The sequence below is a fragment of the Erpetoichthys calabaricus genome, chromosome 15, assembly GCF_900747795.2.
Source record: "Erpetoichthys calabaricus chromosome 15, fErpCal1.3, whole genome shotgun sequence".
Taxonomy (NCBI): domain Eukaryota; kingdom Metazoa; phylum Chordata; class Cladistia; order Polypteriformes; family Polypteridae; genus Erpetoichthys; species Erpetoichthys calabaricus.
In genome coordinates, this window is record NC_041408.2 from 79,457,015 (window position 1) to 79,482,049 (window position 25,035).

The 25,035-nt window shown below is 40.6% G+C and overlaps 1 protein-coding gene across 3 annotated transcripts in view; it reads left to right on the plus strand.

Annotated features, from left to right (window-relative positions):
• Positions 1-25,035, plus strand: part of LOC114665711 (uncharacterized) — a 42,545-nt gene that overhangs the window by 12,770 nt on the left and 4,740 nt on the right. The window contains exon 4 of one of the 3 annotated variants that reach the window (XM_028820334.2): positions 1,320-1,531. The exons of the other annotated variants lie outside the window; for them this stretch is intronic. Coding sequence (XP_028676167.2) covers positions 1,320-1,389 — 70 coding nt within the window. The 3' untranslated portion in view covers positions 1,390-1,531. Of the gene's footprint in view, positions 1-1,319; positions 1,532-25,035 lie in introns of those variants that run through there. 3 annotated transcript variants of the gene reach the window in all.

Below are 25,035 nucleotides of genomic sequence, written 5' to 3' on the forward strand. Positions count from 1 at the left end.
CCATGTGCCTTTTACTAAGGAGTGGCTTCCGTCTGGCCACTCTACCATACAGGCCTGATTGGTGGATTGCTGCACAGATGGTTGTCCTTCTGGAAGGTTCTCCTCTCTCCACAGAGGACCTCTGGAGCTCTGACAGAGTGACCATCGGGTTCTTGGTCACCTCCCTGACTAAGGCCCTTCTCCCCTGATCGCTCAGTTTAGATGGCCGGCCAGCTCTAGGAAGAGTCCTGGTGGTTTCGAACTTCTTCCACTTACGGATGATGGAGGCCACTGTGCTCATTGGGACCTTCAAAGCAGCAGACATTTTTCTGTAACCTTCCCCAGATATATGCCTCGAGACAATCCTGTCTCGGAGGTCTACAGACAATTCCTTTGACTTCATGCTTGGTTTGTGCTCTGACATGAACTGTCAACTGTGGGACCTTATATAGACAGGTGTGTGCCTTTCCAAATCATGCCCAGTCAACTGAATTTACCACAGGTGGACTCCAATTAAGCTGCAGAAACATCTCAAGGATGATCAGGGGAAACAGGATGGACCTGAGCTCAATTGTGAGCTTCATGGCAAAGGCTGTGAATACTTATGTACATGTGCTTTCTCAGTTTTTTTATTTTTAATGAATTTGCAAAAATCTCAAGTAAATATTTTTCACATTGTCATTATGGGGTGTTGTGTGTAGAATTCTGAGGAAAAAAATGAATTTAATCCATTTTGGAAGAAGGCTGTAACATAACAAAATGTGGAAAAAGTGATGCGCTGTGAATACTTTCCGGAGGCACTGTATACTTCTGTGGCATCTTGATTTCTAAATTTCAAATCCATCGTGGTGGTATAGAGAGAGAAAATTACAAAAATTGCAACAATGTCAAAATACTTATGGACCTAACTGTTCCGTACTTAGGAGATCCAACACCAGCCTCTCAAGAACCAACAATGTCAACTCAAAACACATTGGCAGCATGCCACAACCCAACCCAGTGGTTGAGAAACACTACTTTAGGGCACCGATATTAAACCAACATTCTAGAGAGGTGCCTTTCTTATCTTTCCCACAGCACCTACAAAGAGTATTCACCACCTTAGTGTATTCGCTGGGTAAGTAAGATGGAATTAGAAGATGGATTATACAGGTAACACCTAACCAAGGCCATGGCTGGGACTACAGAATTTAAATAAATAAAGATCAGGACGTGCAACAATAGCAGTGATTGAGAAAGATAGTGATGGGTTCAGTAACTGGAGTATTTCATACAGCCAATAATTTGGCATTACTGTCCCAAGTTACATGGCTGCTTAATGCTTTTATTGTCCTTTTCAGGTGTGACCGTTTCACTACGGCCTGCAGTAACATGGATCTGTCCACCTACCTGTCTGACTGCTCTCTGTAAATGGCCATCCAGAGGAATCGTCAGATTTCTATTACTTTATCTTCTTCTACTATAACCAAATGTAGCCAAATTCAAGTATAGTGAGGACAGCTCCAGATAAAGTCTGCCATTATTCAATTTCAATAAAGCATTGAGAAATTTACGAACACTGCATTCTGATTTTTTATTTTTATTTGACTGTACTTTAACATGGTGGTTACCACTGCTGCCTCTCAGCTTCTGGAAACTGGCTTCAAATCCCACCTTCTCGGCATGTTCTCCCTGTGTCTGCATGGATTTTCTTTGGGTGTTTGGGTTTTCCTTGCACATCTTAAAGATATGGATTTTAGGATTGTGAAATTGGCCTGGGTTGAGTGCTTGTGCCCGGGGATGAAACAGGATGCCTGTTCAGGGTTGATTTCTGCCCTGCGCCAGATGCTGCTGGGAATGGATTTCATTATCCCATTGTGACGAGTCATATCATGGAGTCGCTTGATGTTGGCAGTTTTTTGTATTTTTAACTATTTATGGATGACGACATACAGTAGTTACAAGTATATGCGCTTACCTAGAGAGCAGCGGTGCAGAGTGTTGTGTCGTTCTGGGAGTGGCACAGTAGCGTACATGGGCTTGAGGTTCTCTTGTGGTGTGTGTGGGGTGTGTTAGACCAGCATAAAACCAGATGGAGGATGGGAGCTGTCAGTCTGACATTCTTTGGCCACTCAGTGGAAGTGCCTTAGAGTAGATTGCCAGCAAATTGGGGCACGTGGGAGAAAAATGAATGAAAGGTTATAGTAGTGCTGTGACAGTGAGAACTGCCTGCAGTGTAATTTTCTCCTAATTACGAGACAGCTGAATTGATTGGAGACGTCATTGGGAGAGGATTTAATGCCTGAGTTGTAGTGCAACACTAGATGGTGCTATAGCAGCACTTAACCCAGCACACAGACACTGACGACATGTTTTTAAAACACCAAGAAGTATTTGAATTTCTTTTGCCTTCTTGTATTTTGCCTTCAAAGCACCAAAGCCACAATAAATACAATTAAACCAAAACAAAAACACAATTCTTCTCTCCACTACTCCCTCCAACTCCGGCTCTCTTGCTGGGTCTCCATCAGTCCTTTATATAGTCCTCAACACGGAAGTGCTTCTTTCCTTCTGTCCACGTGACTCGTCGGCACTTCTGGGTGTAGCAGATAGGCTTTTGATCCACCTCTTGAACCCTCAGGTACCACTCCAAACACGGGGTAAAAGCACAAGACTTCTTTATTTTGTTGTCACGTGCACAAAGCACCCTCCACTCCACACTACTCATATACTTAATCAAACACTAATCACAAACCAATCCTCCTCGCCCAGAGACTTCGCCACCTTACCTCCCAGCTCAGCTCAATGTCTGGGCTTTCCCTGGAGTCCTTTATACCCCCTGACCCGGAAGTGGTTCCTGTTCAAACCCCACAAGTCCTTATTCCTTCCGGGTCAGGGTAATCAGTCCTTTTCTTCACCCTGGGAGCACATTGTTTCTTCCCGTCATGTGACCATGACGTACTCCCAGATTATAGGGCACATACGAGCCTCCGAGTCCCCCTACAGCGACTCCTGGTGGCCCCCAAGGTATCCAGCAGGGCTGCGTATAAAAACTACATAGTCCATGAGGCCCTGCTGGAACTCGGGGCACGTCCACGCTGATGGGAGAGTTCCTCCTGGCGGCCTGGGGGTGATGGCTAGAATATGTAGCCGGCCATTCATCACATGGGTCAGATGGAGAATTATATTTTTCTTCAGCCCGGAAGTACTTCGGGATTCCCGTCCTCGTGACTTGGAAGTACTTCCGGGCTATAAATCTGGTATGAGTCCTTGTGTCCTTTTGCAGCTCCCCCTGGCGGCACCCACGGCACCCAACAGGGCTGTGCAACCGAAGTCCAAGATTCAGAATGCCCTGCAGGAATCCGGGGCACCGCCAGATCCCAGGGAAGCTGCCATCTAGCATTTTGGGGGAGGCAGTGGCCAGGAAAAGCTGCCTTCCCCCATCCTTCCATTACAGGGGCGTCCCGGCCGGGATGGGCTGCCGGCCGTCCGCCACAGTAGGTAGAGTACGTAGGATAAAAGGTATGTGGCTGGCGGTGGTTGGGGGTATCTGTTCTTGTTCTTTCCAGATCTGTAGCAGACCTGTTAAGCAGACTGAGAGACAGCAGGACAGAGAAATGATTCCAGAGTGGAATGGCAGTACTTGTATGATCTGTGAACAGTGAGAATGCAGTAAATGCTTAAACAGACAAGACAAGTGTGAACTTGAACCCCAGACACAGACAGACACGGACTCAGAATGTCCCACAAACACACACATTTTACTTCCGAACTGCACAACACAATGAACATAACCAAGTAAGCTCAGTCACCTCCACTCCTCACTCTCTCTCCGATTCCACCCGACTCCGGCTCCCTGAATGGAGTGAGGTGGCCTCCTTTATACTGCACCCGGAAGTGTTCCAGGTGTCTCCCGATTGACATCCGGCAGCACTTTCGGGTGTGGCGGAAGTGCTGCATGCCCAGGCTCCGGAGCTGTCCAGGTACTCCCTGGTGGTAGCAAGGACCCCCGCCGGGTTGAGCTTCTAAGATCCAGTTCCATGGCCCCGATGTAAACCAAGGGGGCTGCCCTCTTGTGTCCCAGGGGAGGTACTGCTGGTAATATGTCCATTCCCCCAGTCTTCTCTTCAAAATAACGTCCCAGCTGGGTCCATCACACAAGGAAATGCTCTGATCAGGCTGCTGAGTACAATGAGAGAGTGAAGGTGTGCACCTGATCAAGGGAACGGGCTGATGTGGATTTCTTAACGTTTTCCAGCAAGATAGATAGATAGATAGATAGATAGATAGATAGATAGATAGATAGATAGATAGATAGATAGATAGATAGATAGATAGATAGATAGATAGATTATTAATCCCAAGGGGAAATTCACAAAGAAGAGACAGTTGAGATTTTTTTTTTTGCGTGAGAGGCAACGCCCACAAAATCACACTGATGATTATAATGAAGGACCACGCTTATTTTAATAAAGAACAGTTTTGTTTTGCCACTATTATTGGAGTCTCCTGTGTACCTGTGTATTATCTCACTAGTGCTCTGTCATGAACTACAAGATGCCCAGGGTTCAAAGTAATGCTGGGGTCCTGTAGGCACAGAGTATCACATATATGATCATGATTTGAATAATAAGAACTAGAATCGTGGAATATCCAGTTAGCACCTGCAGAATTCTGGAAAATTCTGTTGCAACCATAACTCTCAGAAGGAAACACAGAGGGAGAGCAAGAAGTACACATGTGGGTGTCATGATTTGCTATGACTTTGTCTCCTCAAAGGCTGCCAGGGTTTTTTCCTAGGCCTCTGAGGTTGGGACCTTTGTGTAATTGACATAATGGGATAAAGGACGGCTATGAGTGCAAATCCTTATCGAATCTGTGGAAACCAACTCACTGAAATAAACAAAGATTATTTTGTGCTCTTTTCTTGTGTGTACTTTCAGTACTGACCCTCTTGCTGCCTTGACTACAATTATTGTCTCACATATTGGCCTTCGGTTTTCTTTCACTTTATATATTTCTGTTTTGTTTTTTACGTGCATCTTTAGGTTTTCGCTCAGGTTCATCTGTCAGTTCGTTAACAGAGCAAAGGTATTTTTTTACCTTTTCTGAGCCACTGGGGACCACCCCATTTTTAACAGACAGATTTGAAATGGGTCATATAGAGAAGTAAACTGTCTAGTGATAGGCCTGGATGGATACCCAACTTATCCATCTCTATTTCTCATGGTTAAGGGGTAAGAGTTAAGGAGGCAACATTATTTACAGGGTACTGTCTCAGAAAGAGGGACAGCAACATTTTAAGTGAAAAGCGGGACCGATATAAAGGCTGAGGGAGAACCCAGCAACAGTGATGTCAGGGTGGCCCTGCCTCCTCAGGTTCCATCCATAAAACACAAGAAAATGACTGAACATTAAAAGACAGAGGACACAAATAATAAGCACAACTAACAGAAATTTTGCACAGACCCAAACACAATAAAATACAAAATAAATACCAGGAGAAAAAAAAATCCTTGGTTGCAACACAACAGGAGAATTTTCTGGGTGGCAGTAGTCTCGGGATGATCTTAAAAGATAAGCCTGGGTGGAGGCGTCACTCTGCTTTTAACATTCTTATACCATGCTGTTTTCTTTTTCTTTCTGAGACTCTGTGAAGTGGCTTGAGCATGGGAAAGGAACTATATAAATAAAATGTATTATTATTATTATTATTATTGCCTTTATAATATCCACTTCCTAGTGTCCCCCTTGATTTAGTGTTCTTGTTGTTGCTCTTATTCTTTTACCTTTGCTGTGTTCTTTTCCACTTTTCACGTATCGTTGGTCATTTTTGCCTGCACCTCAGTTTCTGCTTTTGATCCTTTTGTCTTTTAGATTCTGCTTTAGTTTTGTGTTTTTGGAAACGTTTGCTTGTGTCTTTTTTTTTACCTGAATTTTGGCATTTGTTTCTGGATTTCAGACTTGTTTAAATAAATAAGGTTATCTTATTTCATCACAGCTGTTTTACCAAGGGCTTGCTGCTATCTGCATTCTTCTTTGGGTGTACACGGTCGGCTTCACTTTCCAGATCAGTGCTTTGAACAGCGTCCCACTGATCAGTTCACACCTGTGGAGGAGTTGTGAGCTGTGCTATGCGCTCTTCTGCTTCTGTAAACACACTGACTCAACATGTAGCTTACAATATGAAAGGCACCTTATTATACAGACAGCCTGACAGATATAAAAGAGCTACGCTACCAGTGAAAAATTTGTACACACCCAGTAATGTTGCGGTGGGCTGGCGCCCTGCCTGGGGATTTGTTCCTGCCTTGCGTCCTGTGTTGGCTGGGATTGGCTCCAGCAGACCCCCATGACCCTGTGTTAGGATATAACGGGTTGGATAATGACTGACTGACTGACTGACCCAGTAATGTTCATATTTTTAGCAGTGCCTGAAAAGCTTCATATTCATCAGCCACTCCTTCAATGTGTTAATGGCCAACTCCCTTAGCTTACCCTTAATTAGTGACGTGTTAATGCTAATTGGTTATTAGAGAAACCTTTGTAATTGCATTAGCACCACTGAAACCTGCTATTTTGCTCACTTGTGTTGCAAACTACTGACATTCCTAAAAATCAGTTCTGGGTTCAACAATGGGTTGCCAACAAGGTTGTCCTATTCGATGAGCAGGCAAAGTAGACAAAAGAAACACTTGTTTGGCATTGATGCCCTTGGGGTCAGTTTGCTTGGGAGCTCCGTCTGGTGGTTCCTGCCAAAATGATGCCTCCTTCCAGGAAGCTGGGGTTCTTATGAACGGAGTACCAGAAGGGGCAGAGTCAGGTACCCTCACTGGGTGGTTTCTCTGAGCTGTGGGGAAAAAAGGAGATGACAACGTTAGCAATAGGGCTTCCTCTCATTCCAGCATGTTATTACATACCTCAACAGAGCACACAAGCAAGAATAGGAAGGCCCAGATATGCCACTAAATAAAAGGATAAGGATGTCACAGTGTATGGTGTGAGAAACAAATGCCTTACAGGTCCTTAGTTGGCTTCTTCATTAAAAACATGCCGAATACCAGTGTTGTGTCATGGCTTCAAAACATATCACATGAAGAACACGCCCTAACTCTGCATCAATAAAGCGTTGGACACTAGACAGAACTTTTCTACTGTATTTATGGTGACATTTTGGCATTTACATGTTTCTGGGATTAATAAAGTATCTATCTATCTATCTATCTATCTATCTATCTATCTATCTATCTATTACAGGAAATAACATTTCTGTTTTGATGAAAAAACATCATTTTTTTGGCTCATAATACAATACAATACAAAACAGTTTATTTGTGTATAGCCCAAAATCACACAGGAAGTGCCGCAATGGGCTTTAACAGGCTCTGCCTCTTGACAGCCCCCCAGCCTCGATTCTCTAAGAAGACAAGGAAAAACTCCCAAAAAAAAACCTAGTAGGGAAAAAATGGAAGAAACCTTGGGAAAGGCAGTTCAAAGAGAGACCCCTTTCCAGGTAGGTTGGGCGTGCAGTGGGTGTCAAAGAAAAGGGGGTCAATACAATACAATACAATACACAGAACAGAACAAATCCCCAATAAAAAATTTAAAATTTTTTAGAAGTATGGATGCTAAGGAGGTTAAGTTAATGTTCAGGCTACAGAAAAGGAACGCTCTGCTATGGCCCCACTAGAATTTTCCTACCAAAAAATCCACTGCATAAAAATTTCAGAGCTTGTTTTTGAGTTATTTGGGACCGGACTACAGGTTACATAACATAGTTAATGATTGATGAGTCCACTCCACCTATTTATTCTCCAAAAAACAATTATTAACAATTAGATGTCAAACCTATCATATTCTATGCAAATCTCATTACGTGTTGTTAGAATACTCGAGTTACATTAAAAGGATAAACTGGATCAAGCAGTGCTGACTCTGAAAGACCGGGCTTGTTTTTCCACAACACCCTGAATTTAATTCTAAGATAAACAAATTACCAGTTTTTTTTTTTTTTTAATCCTTTTGTGCTTTGTGTTTCTTGTCAAACTGCTTATACTGGGTGGATAAAAGACGGTTGGTGGAGTTCATGACAACAAAGACACCAGCTGCTCAAAAAGACTTCTTCTTCTTCTTCTTAAGGCAGCTAGCAATTTGGATGGTGGCAGGCAGCTTGTTCTACCAGCTAGGAGGAACACATGAAAATAGTCTGAATTGAGATTTGATAACATGTAGACATGGCATCACCAGATGTAAGTAATTGAGAAGGAGCATGGATCCACACAATTATCTCCATATATATATATATATATATATATATATATATATATATATATATAGGTGCTGATCCATTGATTACTCTGCAGGTAAGCTTCAAGGATTTGAATTTAATACATGCCTCTAATAGGGACCCAATGTCGTGATCTGAAGAGAGGAGTGACAGGAGACCATCTTCCCTGATGTGCTGCTGCATTTTGAATCATCTTCAGCAACTTGGTGACACATCCTGATACTCCTGCCAAAAGCGAGTTGCAGAAGTCCAGACGTAACCAAAGACCAAAGCCTGGACCAGGAGCTATGCTGCATATCGCAATTCCTGCTGTGGGTTGTTTGCAGTAACAGCCTGAACTTAATCAACTACACCTCTGAGAATATCTGTAGCACTTCTCAGGGAATTCCCCCGTCAGGTCATCAAAGAGAAATAAATTTTGCTACATCCTGAGGTACCCAGTAGGAAGCCTCGCTAGATGTCCAAACAACTTCTGTTAGTCTCTCTTGAGCCAGTGACGCACACTCTACGCCAGACTGGCATCCAGTCCAGAACAGGATCCAAATTTTGTGCCGGAATTTGGTTTCCATAGAAAACACAGTAAACGAATGTGCTTTGCAAGAGAACTTGTTATTTTACTTATGTTCAAGCAGTTTTGAAATTGAATGTGTTGGATAGTGTTTCTGCCCTAATTTTAGTCAAACTTCAAGCTATTTCATTGAATACTTAAATACACCATATTCCAGTAACTATAATAACTAATGACACATTGGGTATGGCTTGGATTCCAGTTCCCAGCTCTGGTGTTGTTTGTCTAGAGCTATCATGATTTTCTCCATGCTGGTGTGGACCTTCTCCCACAGTCCACCATTGGGGTGTCACATTGTTTAGTAGATATAGATTAATGAACTATTGATACGTGCCTGATGATTGACTGGAGCTCCTGGGTGCACTCAGTATGGCTAGTGGAAAGCTACAGTTGTTGAGATGAAAAAATGTAATCAATAAAAACTTATTTAATTAATTAAAATTTATTTCAAGAATAAAAAATGGTTGCTAAATGTTTACAGACTTTGACAATTCAAAAAAGAAAGGTAAACAAAGGAGAAGACACAAAGGGAATGCACACAATACAGTAGCAAGTGCAGCCCGGATGACCCACGTCACGTGACGCACGCGATCACCCCCGCTGTTGCGTCGCAGTCGTCTGTCAGTCACGCTCACCTGTCAGTGTGAGGAGACGACAGCTTTAGCTACTGCTTTCTGGTTCTTCTTCTTTGAGTAATCGAGAGCAGTATTAAGAAAACAGATATGGGAGGTGGACAGAAGTTTGTGTTCTTAATTGGATACAGACTCGGTGAGAGAGTGGGGCGGCGCGCGCAGACAAATAAATAATAATAGTAAGCAAAAAGAAAGTGTTTGCAGGCGATCGTGTTGAGTTTATTGGCTTTTCACGGAGGCAACAGGCATGCATTATCGGTTTGCGTGCAAACTTAATTGGTTTGCGTGTATGCAGTACTGATTTCATTAATATGAACTTAATTGATTCGTGTCCGTATATTATCGGTTTGTGTGTGAACTATATCCGTTTGTGTATGCATACCACTGGTTTGCATATGAACTATAATTATTTGCGTGTGTATATCACTGGTTTCAGTACGTTTGTTATTAGTTTGTGAGTGAACTGCATCGGTTTACGCTCGTATGTTACCTGTTGTGTATGAACTTTATTGGCTTGCGTTCTGTGCCAGTCTATCAATGGATTTGTGTATGCACTATATTGATTTCAAGCATATCTTATACTGGTTTCTTGTGGGTAACATGTCGGTTTTGCGCTTGCACTCTGTTGGTTGTATGTGTGTGATATATCGGTTTCGCGTACGAAACATAGTAGTTAAGCGTACGCACCCTATCGCAGCTTTGTGTATGAACTCTATAGGTTCTGCGTGCGAACTATACTGGTTGTTCACATGATCTTCGGCAGCAACGGGAGGGGCAAGAAACAGGAACTCAAGGGCCGGTAGAGCCAGGGAGCGTGAAAGAAGCGGACAGGAGATGGATCTGAGTTAAAACAGTGTGGTATTTTCTTTTTCGCACAATATCTTTGTGAAAGGACTTGGTGGTAATTATTGATATTTAACAGAACCTACCCTTGAGTCTGAAATGAACACAACGGTGAAATTAGGTACGTATTTGTCCGTCTTCTTGTTCGCAATCAGGTCCATGCTTGCTCGCAACCAGCCACTGTACCTTTTCACACAACCTTTGAAAACAATTATTTATTCAGAAGGCAAAATATTCTACATTTACGACTGACGACTTTATCCAACATACATTTAGATACTACAGCTTGCATTTCTTTTGCCCAGTGTCCACTGCACTGCAGACAGGTGAAGTGACCTGCTCGTGGTCACACAGTGTCAGTATCGGGACTTGAACCCACGAACTCAGGGTTTAAAAGTGAAAAGTCTTAACCACCACGTCACAATGCTTTTGCATCTACGACGTGTATATTAATTGGCATCATATAAACTTGTCCAGGACAGATTCCTTTGTTAAAACTTAGGTTGAGTTTAACATTTTCGACCCCTGCAATTCCAAAATCTGAAATATTTATTTTTTTCAAATAATGGATCAGTTTGCCGATTAATGTACACGCTGCCATGTTGTTAACATAGAGAAAGAAGCTGGTTTGTGAATAAGTAGCTGACTGCAAGCATATATGCATCTAGCAGTGAATAAAAAGCCAGCCTAACTTAAGTCCCGTCATATGTTAAAAATAATCGCCGCCAAGCCCTTTCACAAACATACAGTGGCATGCAAAAGTTTTCAATCCCCTTGAAAGTCTTTGTAATTTTCTACAAGACAAAAGATTTGTACACATATTTATTCATCCAGTATTTTTTTCTTATGCTGTAACAAAACATTTCCAAAGTCACAATAAACCATTTTCTGTAGATAATTAACTGAAGAAGAAAAGCTCCAAAGTTAGTGTCCACATAAGTATTTAAACCACTGTGCTTAGGAAGCTCCAGGTTTACACCAATGACAAATTAATTACAAAGGTGACAGTCATAATTAAACATAATGAGGCGCTACTTGTGAGTCCTTTCTATCTCTATGGATATAAAAAGCCCCCTTTGTAAGGGCCGTAGTCTTTGTTGGACAGTCGCTGCAAAAATGAAGACAAAGAAGCATTCTGCTGATGTGAGAAACAAAGTTATTGAAATGCACAAGGTAGCAGGAAATGACTATAAATGATCAAAGAGTTTAAATGTCGCATTGCACTCTGTTGGATCCATCATCAGAAAGTGGAAGGTTCATCACAGTATCCAGACTCTTACTAGAACAGGCCGACCCTCAAACTTAAACATCAGAGTGAGACATCGACTGGTGAGAGAGGTGACTAGAAATCCAACGGTCACTCTCAGACATCTGCAGTGCTCTTTGGCTGAAACTGGAGTGAAGGTGCAGGGGTCCACAATTTCAAGAGCTCTCCATTAAACAGGTCTCTACAGGAGGGTAGCAAGAAAGAAGCCATTCCTTAAGAAAGTCCACATAAAAGCATGTATGGCATTTGCCACAAAGCATGAGAAAGACCCAGTTAAGGTGTGGGAGAAAGTTTTATGGTCAGATGAGACTTCAAAGAGGTATGTGTGGCATAAATCAAACAATTCCTGTGCCTCAAGAAACACCAGACCTACTGTGAAATACGGAGGTGGCAGCGTCATGCTATGGGGATGCTTTTCATGTGCTGGGACTGAGAACTTTGTCAGAATTGTAGGGACAACGGATGGGCTCAAATACCACACAATATTGCAGGAGAACTTGTTCCAGTCTTCTATGAATCTAAAGCTCAGGAGAAGATTCATTTTTCAACATGACAATAACCCTAAGCATTAGGAAAAAGTGACAGTGGGATGGCTCAAAAAATGAAAGGTGAATGTTTTGAAATGGCCAAGTCAAAGCCCTGATCTTAACCCTGTTGAGAATCTGTGGCACTGTTTAAAAACTGCTGTTCTGAGGTGCCATCCCACCAACAAAGGGGGTCTGTGGAAATTCTGTCAAGAAGAATAAGGAAGAATCACTCCTGAAGAATGTGCAGAACTGGGGCATACTTACATACCCCAAAAGAACAGAGGCTGTTACTGAAAGTATACTGTTATAGTGCATACTGTTATGGCAAAGTATGACTGTGTTGGGCTTGAATACTTAATGCTTTTGAGTTTTTCTCCTTCAGTTAAATATCTACAGAAAAGGGTTTATTTGGACTTTGGAAATGTATTGTTACAGCACAAGAGTTCACATTAAAAAGACTGAATGGATGAATATGTGGAGAAATCTTTTGTCATGCAGAAAATCAAGATGACTTTTAAAGGGACTGAATACTTTTGCACGTCACTGTATGTTTGTGAAAGGGCTTGGTGGTAATTATTTTTAGCAGTATTAAATGATCACCGGGCTGAAGTTAGGTATGCATTCGGCTGGCTTTTTATTCACTCCTAGCTACATCCATTATGCTAGCAGTCAGCAACTTTTGCAAACCAACTTCTTATTCTACGTTAACAGCAAAGCAAAATATTCTACAGCGTGTACATTAATCAGCATCATTACAAACTTATCCAGTGGTAGTGCTGCTGCTTTGCAGTAAGGAGACTGTGGAAGATTGTGGGTTCGCTTCCCGGTTCCTACCTGTGTGGATAGCGCTTTGAGTACTGAGAAAAGCTCTATATAAATGTAATGAATTATTATTGTTCATTATTTGAAAAAACAAATATTTCGTATTTTGGTACTGCACGGGTCAAAATGTTAAACTGAACTTTAATTTCACAAATTAATCTGTCTTGTCACAACGCTGTGAAAATGAAGGTGGTCCAATGTGATTTATCCCTTTACAGTGCCCATTAAATGTCACAGTAAATCCCATTTATCAGATATCGGAGTGTCAATTTCACCCAGGTACCCACAGTAGGCAGGGCAAAACACATCTGCGTTGTCACAAAACTGTGAAAGGTAAAGTGGCCCAATATGATGCAACTCACCCAGGCAGATCCTAAATGTGGAATATTTAGCTTTTCAAACAATGGACACGTTTATATTACATCATATAATATGCACGTTGTAGATGTGCAAGCATTGAGACCTTATGATTAGGTCTTTTCACTTTCAACCCTGCGTTTGTGGGTTCAAGTCCTGATACCGACACTGTGTGACTATGAGCAGGTCACTTCACCTGTCTAAAAAAAAAAAATCTTGGAAGGAGACGAGACATGATTGTCTCAGAGACACTTTCACGTCCCGCAAGACGAGTCTTCGTGCCAAGATATGTAACCACACCCGGGGCCAGAAGCCCCACAAGACAAGAGCTTATGCAAAGAGATTTGGAAAAGTCCTGCCCACATAACCACGCACACAGTTCAATCATTTCTCATTTGTGTAAATGCTATTGTCAGACCCATTTCTTATAGAGAGAAAGAAAGGATATTCACTCACGGGCAGTTATACGTTGTGTTGTCACGATGTAATTCCAAACATGGAACCAAAATTCAATGTGATATTGATGAAAAGGTAAAAGCGAAAAGGGATTGAATATATGGACATAGGTGACATGACGGAAGTGTGCCGTGCAAAATGCAGATCACGCGGCACGGCAGCAGCAGCAAGCCAGCAGCTGATCAAGCAAAGAGGAGGTAAAAAAAAAAACTGTGTTTGTTTCCCATTGTATCACCGTTTAAGAGGGGGTGTCAGAGGAGCGATCACGTCTCCTTGGGGTGCGTTCAGCCCCCCTCTTCACAATATGAGCGGCAGAGATGTGAAGTGACTGGCACGTAGCGCAAGCTTTGGGTCAGGGAGTTGGTGAGCAAAGCGAGCAGGGGACAAAGCCCCCTAGTCTTTAAAAAAAAAAAAATAGGGTGGTGAGCATCACAATATAAATACACAAGCAGCTAATATGATTTAAAAACGGTCCAAATGCAGCAGAGGCTTTTACTCATATCAGAAGGCTCTGCATACTTTAAAACCACAAGTCTGCAACCCTGACAATTTATTTATGTTTTTCATATGTTTATATTATCTGACAGTCTCTAGCAACAGCAAATTTCCAAAACCGAGGTCATTTATATGTGACATCCAGGACAGATGGTACACTGTGGAATGAGATTAGCAGGATTCACATGCAGATTATAGGATGACAAGCTTCTGGTCTTTAGATGACCCGACTTTTTTAATCTGTATATGTATGTGATTCCCTATATTTCTTTTTTAGTTTTGTTTTTAATTCAAAATGTTCGTCTTTGTTTTATCATGGGAGCAGGAGAGAAGAGATTCAAATTGAACACATATTTTGATTAAAACATAGGATAACTTTTATTACTTATTACAATATTTCAATTTTCCTATGAAAAAAGTTATATTTCAGGTTCTTGTTCTTTCTTTGTGCTTGTTTCAGTGAAGGTGGTCAAATCACATATATTGTCAATATTACTTAAATGCTAACATAGCAATGAATTATTTAGGAGTGCACTTTTGAGTTCTTTCCCATAATATTGACCAATGTAGGCAATTGCAGCATAAAAGAATGTACAATGAATTTGTTGTTAATTACACAAAACCCACATTCACAAAAATAATAGTCGTCTTGATCATAAAAAACGAAAAGAAATTTTGAACAAATGAAACAATTATGCAGTTATTTTTACAAATTTTGTTTAACTAGTCGAGTCTCCTGTCATTGCCTAAGTCAGAAAGCTGAAAGTTAAAAGTAATTGCAAATATTTATGTTACCAAAAGTTATAACTCTTGTAGCCTTTAGCATTTTAATTGGTGGAGCAGTGATAAGCAGGACTGTCAGGATTTTGTGCAGAGCTTTGTCATTATCTACATGGAAGAGCCAATCCAAAGTGGAGCGCTGCACAGAGAGCCGTACACACATTCAGCGGTGGATGTATGTGATTCTTTCAAATTAACTTTACTAGCTTAAACTATCTGTAAAGTATCATCGAGTCACATTCATATCTTTCTTTTTATAGTTAACATTCATTCTTCATTTATAGTCAAAAGGTATTTTTAATATATTCCAGTGGAAAATTCTATTATTAAAGAATCCCAAGAGGAAGACATTTCCTTTTTATTGCAGTTTCATATTTTCGGGGAATAAAAGTTGTACAGCAAGACATTGTCAAAAATAATCAGTGCACTAGATGAGAATCAGCATATAGTAGGGTGTCTTATACCAAGGACCACCTCAGAGGCAGCTTGCAGATCAGTATATTGCTATCTGTAATCTCTATTCAATGTACACATTCAGTAGAGCTTTGTGTCGAAATAGAGTATGGCGTCTTTAAGGGTGCATTTTAAGTAAATGGCATCTGTGAGTATCCATTATGACTGATACTTTAATGAGAAACTAATTCCTGTTGAACTAAACTGTTCACATTTTACTATTTCAGCTACCAAGGACAGAGTCCATCAGCTGAATTTCCAGATACATTTCTTATTCTAAACTACAGCTGCACATTTTTAACATTTTGTAAAGATCTGCAACATTTAGTTTAAAGGAAATCTGCCTTGTGTTTTCATTTTTAGATAGATAGATAGATAGATAGATAGATAGATAGATAGATAGATAGATAGATAGATAGATAGATAGATAGATACTTTATTAATCCCAAGGGGAAATTCACATACTCCAGCAGCACCTTACTGATACAAAAAACAATATTAAATTAAAGATTGATAATAATGTAGGTAAAAAAAACAGACAATAACTTTGTATAATGTTAACGTTTACCTCCCCGGGTGGAATTGAAGAATCGCATAGTTTGGGGGAGGAACGATTTTCTCAGTCTGTCAGTAGAGCAGTGACAGCAGTCTGTCGCTGAAGCTGCTCCTCTGTCTGGAGATGACACCGTTTAGTGAATGCAGTGGATTTTTCATAATTGACAGGAGCCTGCTGAGTGCCCGTCGCTCTGCCACAGATGTCAAACTGTCCAGCTCCATGCCAACAATAGAGCCTTCCTTCCTCACCAGTTTGTCCAGGCGTGAGGCGTCTTTCTTCTTAATGCTGCCTCCCCAGCATACCACTGCGTAGAAGAGGGCGCTCGCCACAACTGTCCGATAGAACATCTGCAGCATCTTATTGCAGATGTTGAAGGACGCCAGCCTTCTAAGGAAGTATAGCCGGCTCTGTCCTTTCTTACACAGAGCATCAGTATTGGCAGTCCAGTCTAATTTATCATCCAGCTGCACTCCCAGGTATTTATAGGTCTGCACCATCTGCACACAGTCACCTTTGATGATCACGGGGTCCATGAGGGGTCTGGGCCTCCTAAAATCCACCACCAGCTCCTTGGTTTTGCTGGTGTTCAGGTGTAGGTGGTTTGAGTTGCACCATTTAACAAAGTCCTTGATTAGGTCCCTATACTCCTCCTCCTGCCCACTCCTGATGCAGCCCACGATAGCAGTGTCATCAGCGAACTTTTGCACATGGCAGGACTCTGAGTTGTGTTGGAAGTCCGATGTATATAGGCTGAACAGGATCAGAGAAAGTACAGTCCCTAGTGGCGCTCCTGTGTTGCTGACCACAATGTCAGACGTGCAGTTCCCAAGACGCACATACTGAGGTCTGTCTGTAAGATAGTGCATGATCCATGCCACCAGGTATGAATCTACTCCCATCTCTGTCAGCTTGTCCCTAAGGAGCAGAGGTTGGATTGTGTTGAAGGCGCTAGCAAAGTCTAGAAACATAATTCTTACAGCACCACTGCCTCTGTCCAAGTGAGAGAGGGATCGATGTAGCATATAGATGATGGCATCCTCCGCTCCCACCTTCTCCTGATATGCAAACTGCAGAGGGTCGAGGGCGTGTTGAACCTGTGGCCTCAGGTGGTGAAGCAGCAGCCTCTCCATGGTCTCCATCACATGTGATGTTAGAGCAATAGGCCGGAAGTCATTCAGCTCACTAGGACGTGATACCTTTGGGACTGGGGTGATACAAGATGTTTTCCAAAGCCTCGGGACTCTCCCCTGTTCCAGGCTCAGGTTGAAGATGCGCTGTAGAGGACCCCCCAGCTCCGATGCATAGACCTTCAGCAGTCGTGGCGATACTCCATCTGGACCCGCTGCTTTGCTGGCACGAAGTCTCCTCAGCTCTCTGCTCACTTGCTCTGTTGTAATTATGGGTGGGGATGTCTCTCCTATGCTGGTATCAGCAGAAGGATGTGTGGAGGGTGCAGTACTCCGAGGTGAGAGTGAGAGTGGGTTAGGGTGGTCAAACCTGTTAAAGAAGTTGTTCATTTGGTTTGCTCTCTTCACGTCTCTCTCGATGGTGGTACCCCGCTTTGTGCTGCAGCCAGTCATGATCTTCATCCCATCCCACACTTCCTTCTTGCTGTTATTCTGCAACTTCTGCTCCAGCTTTTTTTAGGGAATTTAATAGCTAACATTTAGCCTGTTTGTGGCTAAAATGCAAAGGAAAATCTGTAAGACATAACTGCACCAAAATGCACTAATTCATATTATAAAATTTTAATATTGAAACCCTTACTTATAGGCTTTCCCAAGTGGTCAAATGAAAAAAATAATCTTTTAGGCTAGTGTTGAGATTTCTAAAAACACTCTTTATCAAAACCAGTGCCATTATATTCATAGTGCAGACTAGGGGGCTTCACGCTTTGCTCGCCAAACTCCCCCGCCTGTGCTTCGCGCCAACAAATTCGCGTCTCTGCCGCTCACGTATGTGGATTTCACTTTCATCAAACAACAAAACTTTTAATTCTCGAAGATACGCATCTTCATTGGGAAGAAACACTACTTTTCCCTGATGGTGATACGAATTAGACGATCTACAAGTCTCCGACTTAAAGTTTAAATCCGAACAATATATTCGACCTCTTTTCGCTGTTCCGTTATTTCACTGAGTAATAATTTCCGTTTGTTTGTGCTAATGTGATCTTTACTATCCATTTTTTGAGACTTTCAAATTTTTGTACTTCCATTATCTCTAATCTGCTCTGCATGTGTACTGTGCCAAGTGTTTTTGAATTCTTTACAACGTTCTACTCTTTCATCCACTCTTTGTCTTTTATTTCCAGCCCCGGCGTGGTTAAATCTCTTGGCACAAAGACTCGTCTCATGGGATATGTAAGTGTCTCTCTGAGAAAATCACGTCTCGTCTCCTTCCAAGATTTTTTTTTATAATAGAGAGATACATTAAGACTGGTAACATTATACTGCTATAGGGATAGATGGGGTGTTTTTTTTCTTGAAGATTGATCACAGTGTAGAATTTCATTGTTCTGATCCTGAGCTACTCCTGTCATTTTGTGGATGAATATCTGCCTTAGTATGAGAAGCAGTGGATTAATAGGCAGGCAGTGTGGCATAGTGGTTAAGGCTTAGGACTTGAAACTCAGATCCCACTACTGACACTCTGTCACCACAAGCAAGTCACATCATCAGCGTGTGCACCAAATGGAGAAAAAACAAAAAAAGGAAAGATATTCAATTGTATGTCAAATGTTGTAAGTCACCTTGGACAGAAGTGACAGTTAAATAATAAGTAATCATAATAAGTACCTGTGAGCCAAACTTTCAACTCTGTGGCTTGAAGAACAAAACTATGCATAAAGAACAGACAAAACCTTGAATTGAACTGAACCCAGAACTGTAAATATTGGTTGATTTTAAATGTAAAAGTAAGTAGTAAACTTTCAAACAAATTTGGGATCCAGATGAAAATTTAAATTCTTCTACTGCTGATTTTAAGAAAACTATTTGCATTAATGAATCTGAGCAATACAAAAAATATCTAAGTAGATTGCGTGTGTGTATGTTACTAAGTGCTCAACTAAAATTGTTCAAAATAGTTTTGTCTTTTTGTTTTCAACAAATGAATCAGTTCTACTTAATTATTAGCTAGTCGTCCACTTTGCTCATTCACAGCAGTATGAACCATACTGTAAAATGTGTTTTTGTCCCCTCTCAGTGCTGCTCAAGAGTGAGTTTTTGTGAGTACAGTGCAGACTTACAGTATAATCACAGCTCTATCCAACCTTTTTGATGAACAAAGTGAAAAAATATTTTTGTAGTCAAACTATGTACATTTTATGAAATAAACATCATAAGCCGTGCATGGCTATAGTGAAATAAAAAGTTTTGCCAGAAACTCCACACATGGTTAGAATGTTTTTTTCTACCATACTAGACAACAGAGCTCTGTTTTTATTTGTATCTTACAATGTTTATAGATTATATAGAGATTCTGTGTTTCAGTTAACTAACAGATGGAAAACAGTCCACATATGCAGTAAGTACAATGTAAAGCCTCTATATTGGGATACTTTGATATTAAGAAAACATGCAACCTTATACTTTGCACATAATGTTCAATAATTTTTTTTTTTTTTTTAGCAGACTTATGCATTGCATTCTTTTGTGTCATTGTATATCAGAAATGGCAGGACCTATTCAGCAAATGGCTAGGCAAAGCAATGCAAGGGAGCCAGTTCCATTTGTTACATTATCTCATCATGAAAATGTAAGTAATTGACTCTACTTTTCAGTTATTACTGGGCCATGATTTAGGAAACCATCTTTGTTTTGTTTTAACTTAAAACTACTTCAAATTGGAGGTCTCAGGTTCAAGAATAAAAAAGGAACAGGATCAGGAGCAAAATGATACTTTTAGGGTACTGGTGAAGTGTTTAAAATCAGTTAGTACACCAGTTATCCAAAATGCAGAGTAATACAGTACACAAGCTGTCCATTTTCTAAATGACAATACAAGCTAAGATACAAGTCAGCCACTGTGCCACATACCAAGGCAGATATTAGCAAGGTTGATACTTAGATTATTGCGAAAAAGATAATCTTGCTTGTGATAAAGGACGACTGACATGCTTGGTTTTTTAATTGATTCCATGGAAAAAAAACAGTTGTGCTGAGATATAGGATGTCTTATTGTTTTCAGTTGTAGCCCTATGTCCTTGTTATTGTTTGAGTTTTAACCTCATATATGTTCCTTCTGCTATTAGAACGTACTCTTTTATTGGTAGACGCAGAATAAGAGGCCTAAGGATATAATGGAAATGAAAGACAAACATAATTAGTGGCCTAAGGATATAATAGAAATGAAAGACAAACAGAATTAGAGGTCTAGGGATATAATGGAAATGAAAGGAACAGTCATTGTTCTTTGGGTTATAAATACACGACTGCAGAGCCAGAGATCCTCAGACTTGCCGACGAGCCTTCAGACTCCACAATGAAGACTTACCTTTCTGCTGCACTGCTCCTGGCGGCCATGTTCCTGCTTGACACGGCTGACACCCGAGTCCTGTCCAAGTGCGACATGGCATCCCAGCTGAATGCTGCACTCAAGGATCTCCCGCAGTTCACTCCACAGATCCTGGCTAAGAGTAAGTGAGTGCGCCGTTTAGTTTCTGTTTCCTCAGGGCCTTGAAGGAATAAACTGGACCACAGTTAGGCACTTCAACACAATAAGAACATAAGAAATTTGACAAATGATAGGAGTCCACACACTCCATCAGGCTCCTTTGTTTATCTAAAAGCTAAGCTTTACAAGTACCTCATCCAGATTCTTCTGAAAGGTTGTCAGAGTTTCTGCTTCGACTCCATGTCTCTGTAGATTATTCCAGATTCCAACTACTCTTTGAGTAAAGAGGTGCTTCCTGGCTTCAGTCCTAAATGCACTTCCCCTTATTTTTTCACTTTGTCCTCGAGTATATGATTTACTATTTAGGTAAAAGAATTTAAGTGGCTCTTTTATATTGATGCCTTTGAGGATTTTGAAGACCTGGTGGCACAAGCGTGACGTGTAGTCCGAGCACAGTGTCCTTTGATTTTTATCCAACTGTTTTAACAATATAACCTAACATTTTATTTGTCTTTTAATCATTTCTATGCATTGCTTTGATGATGAAACGCTGTGTCAATGTAAACCCCTAAATCCTCTTAAAAGCTTGCTATCTCTATAACAGTGTCACATAGGGTACAAACAGCGAGTAGAATTGCGTATTTAATGCCCACCTATGGCACAGTGTAAGGTAAGACCGTAGTTTCTGTCGTTTGTATGTGGTGACCCCTGTAGTGGGGCAGGATCCACACTAATAACACAAGGCCTTTCAGAACGGGCAAGTGCCACTCCCATATTAATAGCACAAGACCCTCCATAATTGAACATCAGGACTGAATACAGGCTGGTTTACTGATTTTCTTTCTTTTTACCAGCTTAGCTAAAAACAGTTTTGGTTTCCTTAATGACTATTGATATCACCATTCTATTATGCTGCTGTATTTTTAAATGTATTATGCAAGCTTTTATGTCACCTGTCTCTAATACCATAGTAAATTCTTCTGCTGCCCATTCTGATTTTGGTTTTGTGACCTTATTACCTCAACTGCTATATGCTAATATAGATTTACCTGAATCAATTGTTTAAGGTAAATGTTTATTGATGATTGTTGTTCTAAAGGACATAAAGGGAGAATTGTCAGATTTGATCTTTACTGTTAAATTATTGTGAATGCAAGAGTCCGAAGGCACAAAAATCCCGCAATAATACTCAAAATCCCTATTAGAGAGGAAAACACTGTCAAAAACCCCAATTAGTCCCGCAAAGGCCAACATTAAATAATTGTAAGTAAAAGATTTATTTTCAAAAAGGCTCTGTTACACTGAAGCTCCAAAACATACAAAAAGACACAGCAGGGAATGCCTGAAAATGCAAAGCCAATCCATGGCAAATGAGTCCCAATCACAAATTCAGCATTTAAGTTAGAAAAACAGAGCACAGAGGTTAATCCAGAAATTCACAAAATAATCAAATAGAAAATACACAGAAGAAGTCACCACCACGACGAGCGCATTCAGTGAAGCACAAGGGACTCTGGGTTGTCACTACCTTTATAGGGCTGAGGTTAGTCCCTTGATGGTGATGGGCAGATGGTCCCACCTCCTGGAGGACCACAGACAAAACACATGCCACATGACAAAAGATATTTAGTCTTAAAGAAACTAAATAATCAATAATGGTAACATTAAAAAAAATGAACAAAATAGAAATAGCGGGTTAGCTGAAATACAACACATATATGACTTTTACTATTTGATTATTGTAACATTTTAGTTACTCTTACCACTCTTAGAAAGCATTTTAATTAAAGCCTTTTGGTCTGTGACCCATCTGTCAGCTGGGTGTTTAGGGTTAAGCATTGATAAGCATTGATAAAAGTAGGAGTACAAGACATCCTGACTCCAGAGGTCTGTTTATCAGTAACTTGTAAGGACATGAGAAATGCCCACTAATCATGTACTCCCCTAAAGAACTGTTGTATTTAAGAAGTGTAATCAACAGCTGTAATTCAGTCATTGCTTCGCTGTACTGCAGATGACTCCACGTGTGCTAACAAAGGCATTCTCTCGAGTCCTGAAATCGGATCCATGGCTTTGACTTTGACAACAGAGTCTCTCATCTTGTATTTATACTTAGTATTGACGTTCCTTTTGCCCACATGTAACACTTTGTAATTTTCTACGTTATTTTGAATTTTTCAAGTGTTTGCCCGGTTCTAAAGTTTCTCCAGTTCTCCTTCAATTATTTTTTCTGCTTCCTCAATATCTGCTATTCCTTCAATACTAACTAAACAGGAATCAATGTCATTCATAAAAATTGGAAAAGTAACAGTCCAAGGACAGACTCCTGAGGGACTCCAGTGATGACCTCACTCCGTTTTCCTCTCTACTCTTTGTCTCTTAAGGGATTATACTTAAACTTAAAATCCTTTTTTTATATTAGATGCCAACAGCTTCTAGTTTCAAAATTATTCTTCGTTGTGAGATTGTATCAAAAGCTTTTTGAAAGTAAATGATGCAACCTGTGAATATTGCAACTAGCTCCAGCCTCACTGGGCCACATGTTCTGGGCGTGCACCAAATGAACAACATTTTGAACAAAAATCTTTGTATGTCTATCAGACAGCCTTGGTGTCACAGTCACTCCTAACCCATCAACAGTTGTGTTTGGTGGACTCCCAGATGGCATTAAAGTGGAGAAGGAGAAACAAACTGTAATTTCCTTTACTGCACTACTAGCATGGAGACTTATCTGCTTAACTGGAAGAATCTCACCCCACCACTCTTAAGTCAGTGGGTAAATGAAGTTCTATACTACTTGAAATTGGAAAAAATCTAATTCTTACTTAGAGGTTCTGTTCAGAACCTTTCAAAAATATGGCAAGATCTAATCAATAACATTTTAGAATAAGCTTCCATTTCAGGGAAAAGGATTCCCTTCTTTTCTTGCTCCTTTTATAGAGTAGCTTCGGTTGTTGGCTCCTCTCTCTTTCTCTTGGATGGGTTTGAATTTTGCTTTGATTTGTTAAATTTGTTTCTGATTAAAATAAATAGAAATATATATAAAAAAAATAAAGTAAGTGATGTTGTATACGTTGCTTTTGTCAACTTTTGCGGTAGCCTAATCAAAAAGTCTGAAAGATTGGTTTGGTGGGACCTTCCTCCTTAATAAAAGGACCAGTTTCTGGGGGTCCATCCAGTTGTGTTACCTGTCTAAGATGAGTTGCGATCTAAGTAATCAATATAGACCTCAGCCTTTATGTATGAAGTGCACCATCTATTGAAATATATTTTCTAAGGCATGTAGTAATACATTGTTCCAACAGATGGTGCATCATAAACATTTGTAGCAATAAAGTGCATTGCATTTGTCCAATGCAATGACATTTTATTACTATATCCATCCATTCAGTGAACTGCAAATGTTAATGCTGCTTAGTTGATCACTTAGCTACAGCTAGTCCTGTTATAAATCCATGCTGATTAGTATGCTATTATCACTTACTGTAGGTAGAAGTTAGTGCTGCTGCCTCCTTTTGCCAAGAATTCAAATTCTATTCCTGCACAGGTTTTGTATGTTCTCCTTGTGTTTGCAAGGGTTTTTCTCCAGGTAATTCAGTTTCCTCTGACACCTCTAGGATGTGTAGATCAGGTTAACTGTTCCAATAATCAGTCTTTCAGATGTGTCTTCTTAAAATAGACTGTTATATAGTAAATGTTACAAAGTAATGGTGCTATGCTGATCTGACAAATGAAATCACTCAAAGCAAATATCTAATTATATGCCACATGATTTTTTTTTTTATTTATTTCTGTGTCATCAGTGATTTGTCACATCAATGCAACAGGTGGCTTCAACACCAGTGCTGTCAATGTTGTTTCTCCACCAAACATCAGTTTTAATGAAATGCAACAAAAGAAGCAAAAAATATCCCAAAATGAAAAAAATGGTGGAGATAATTCTCTGAGATCTACTATGCAGCCTGGACAACCGAATCGGAACAATCCTACCCACCACTGGCAATGGCAAAGAGCCACAAACAGCAATTTGGGCCAAATGATGCCAGGCAAGCCCCAAGCAACCAAGATGCCAGGGATGAAGCCAGGACACTCTTGGCCCATGTTCCCCACTAACGTGCTAAAAATTAAGTCCTTGGAACTCCTGGGAGCCCTGCAGATCCCCAGCCAAGTAGCCTGCAAAGATGGCACCACAACATCAGATTATCGGTGCCAGATGAACTGCAGCTGTGAGTATGATTTTTTACAGTTTTACATTAGCTAGACTGTTTATCCAAATAAATAAAAGCAAATATAAGGGTTCACTCAAACAAGACATGTGCCTACCAGTAATCCCTGTAGGCAAGCTCATGAAACCAGGCTTAGTGAGGTCTTTATATTTAAAGAGAGGGCTTCCTTAATTAATGGTGTAGAAGTTGCA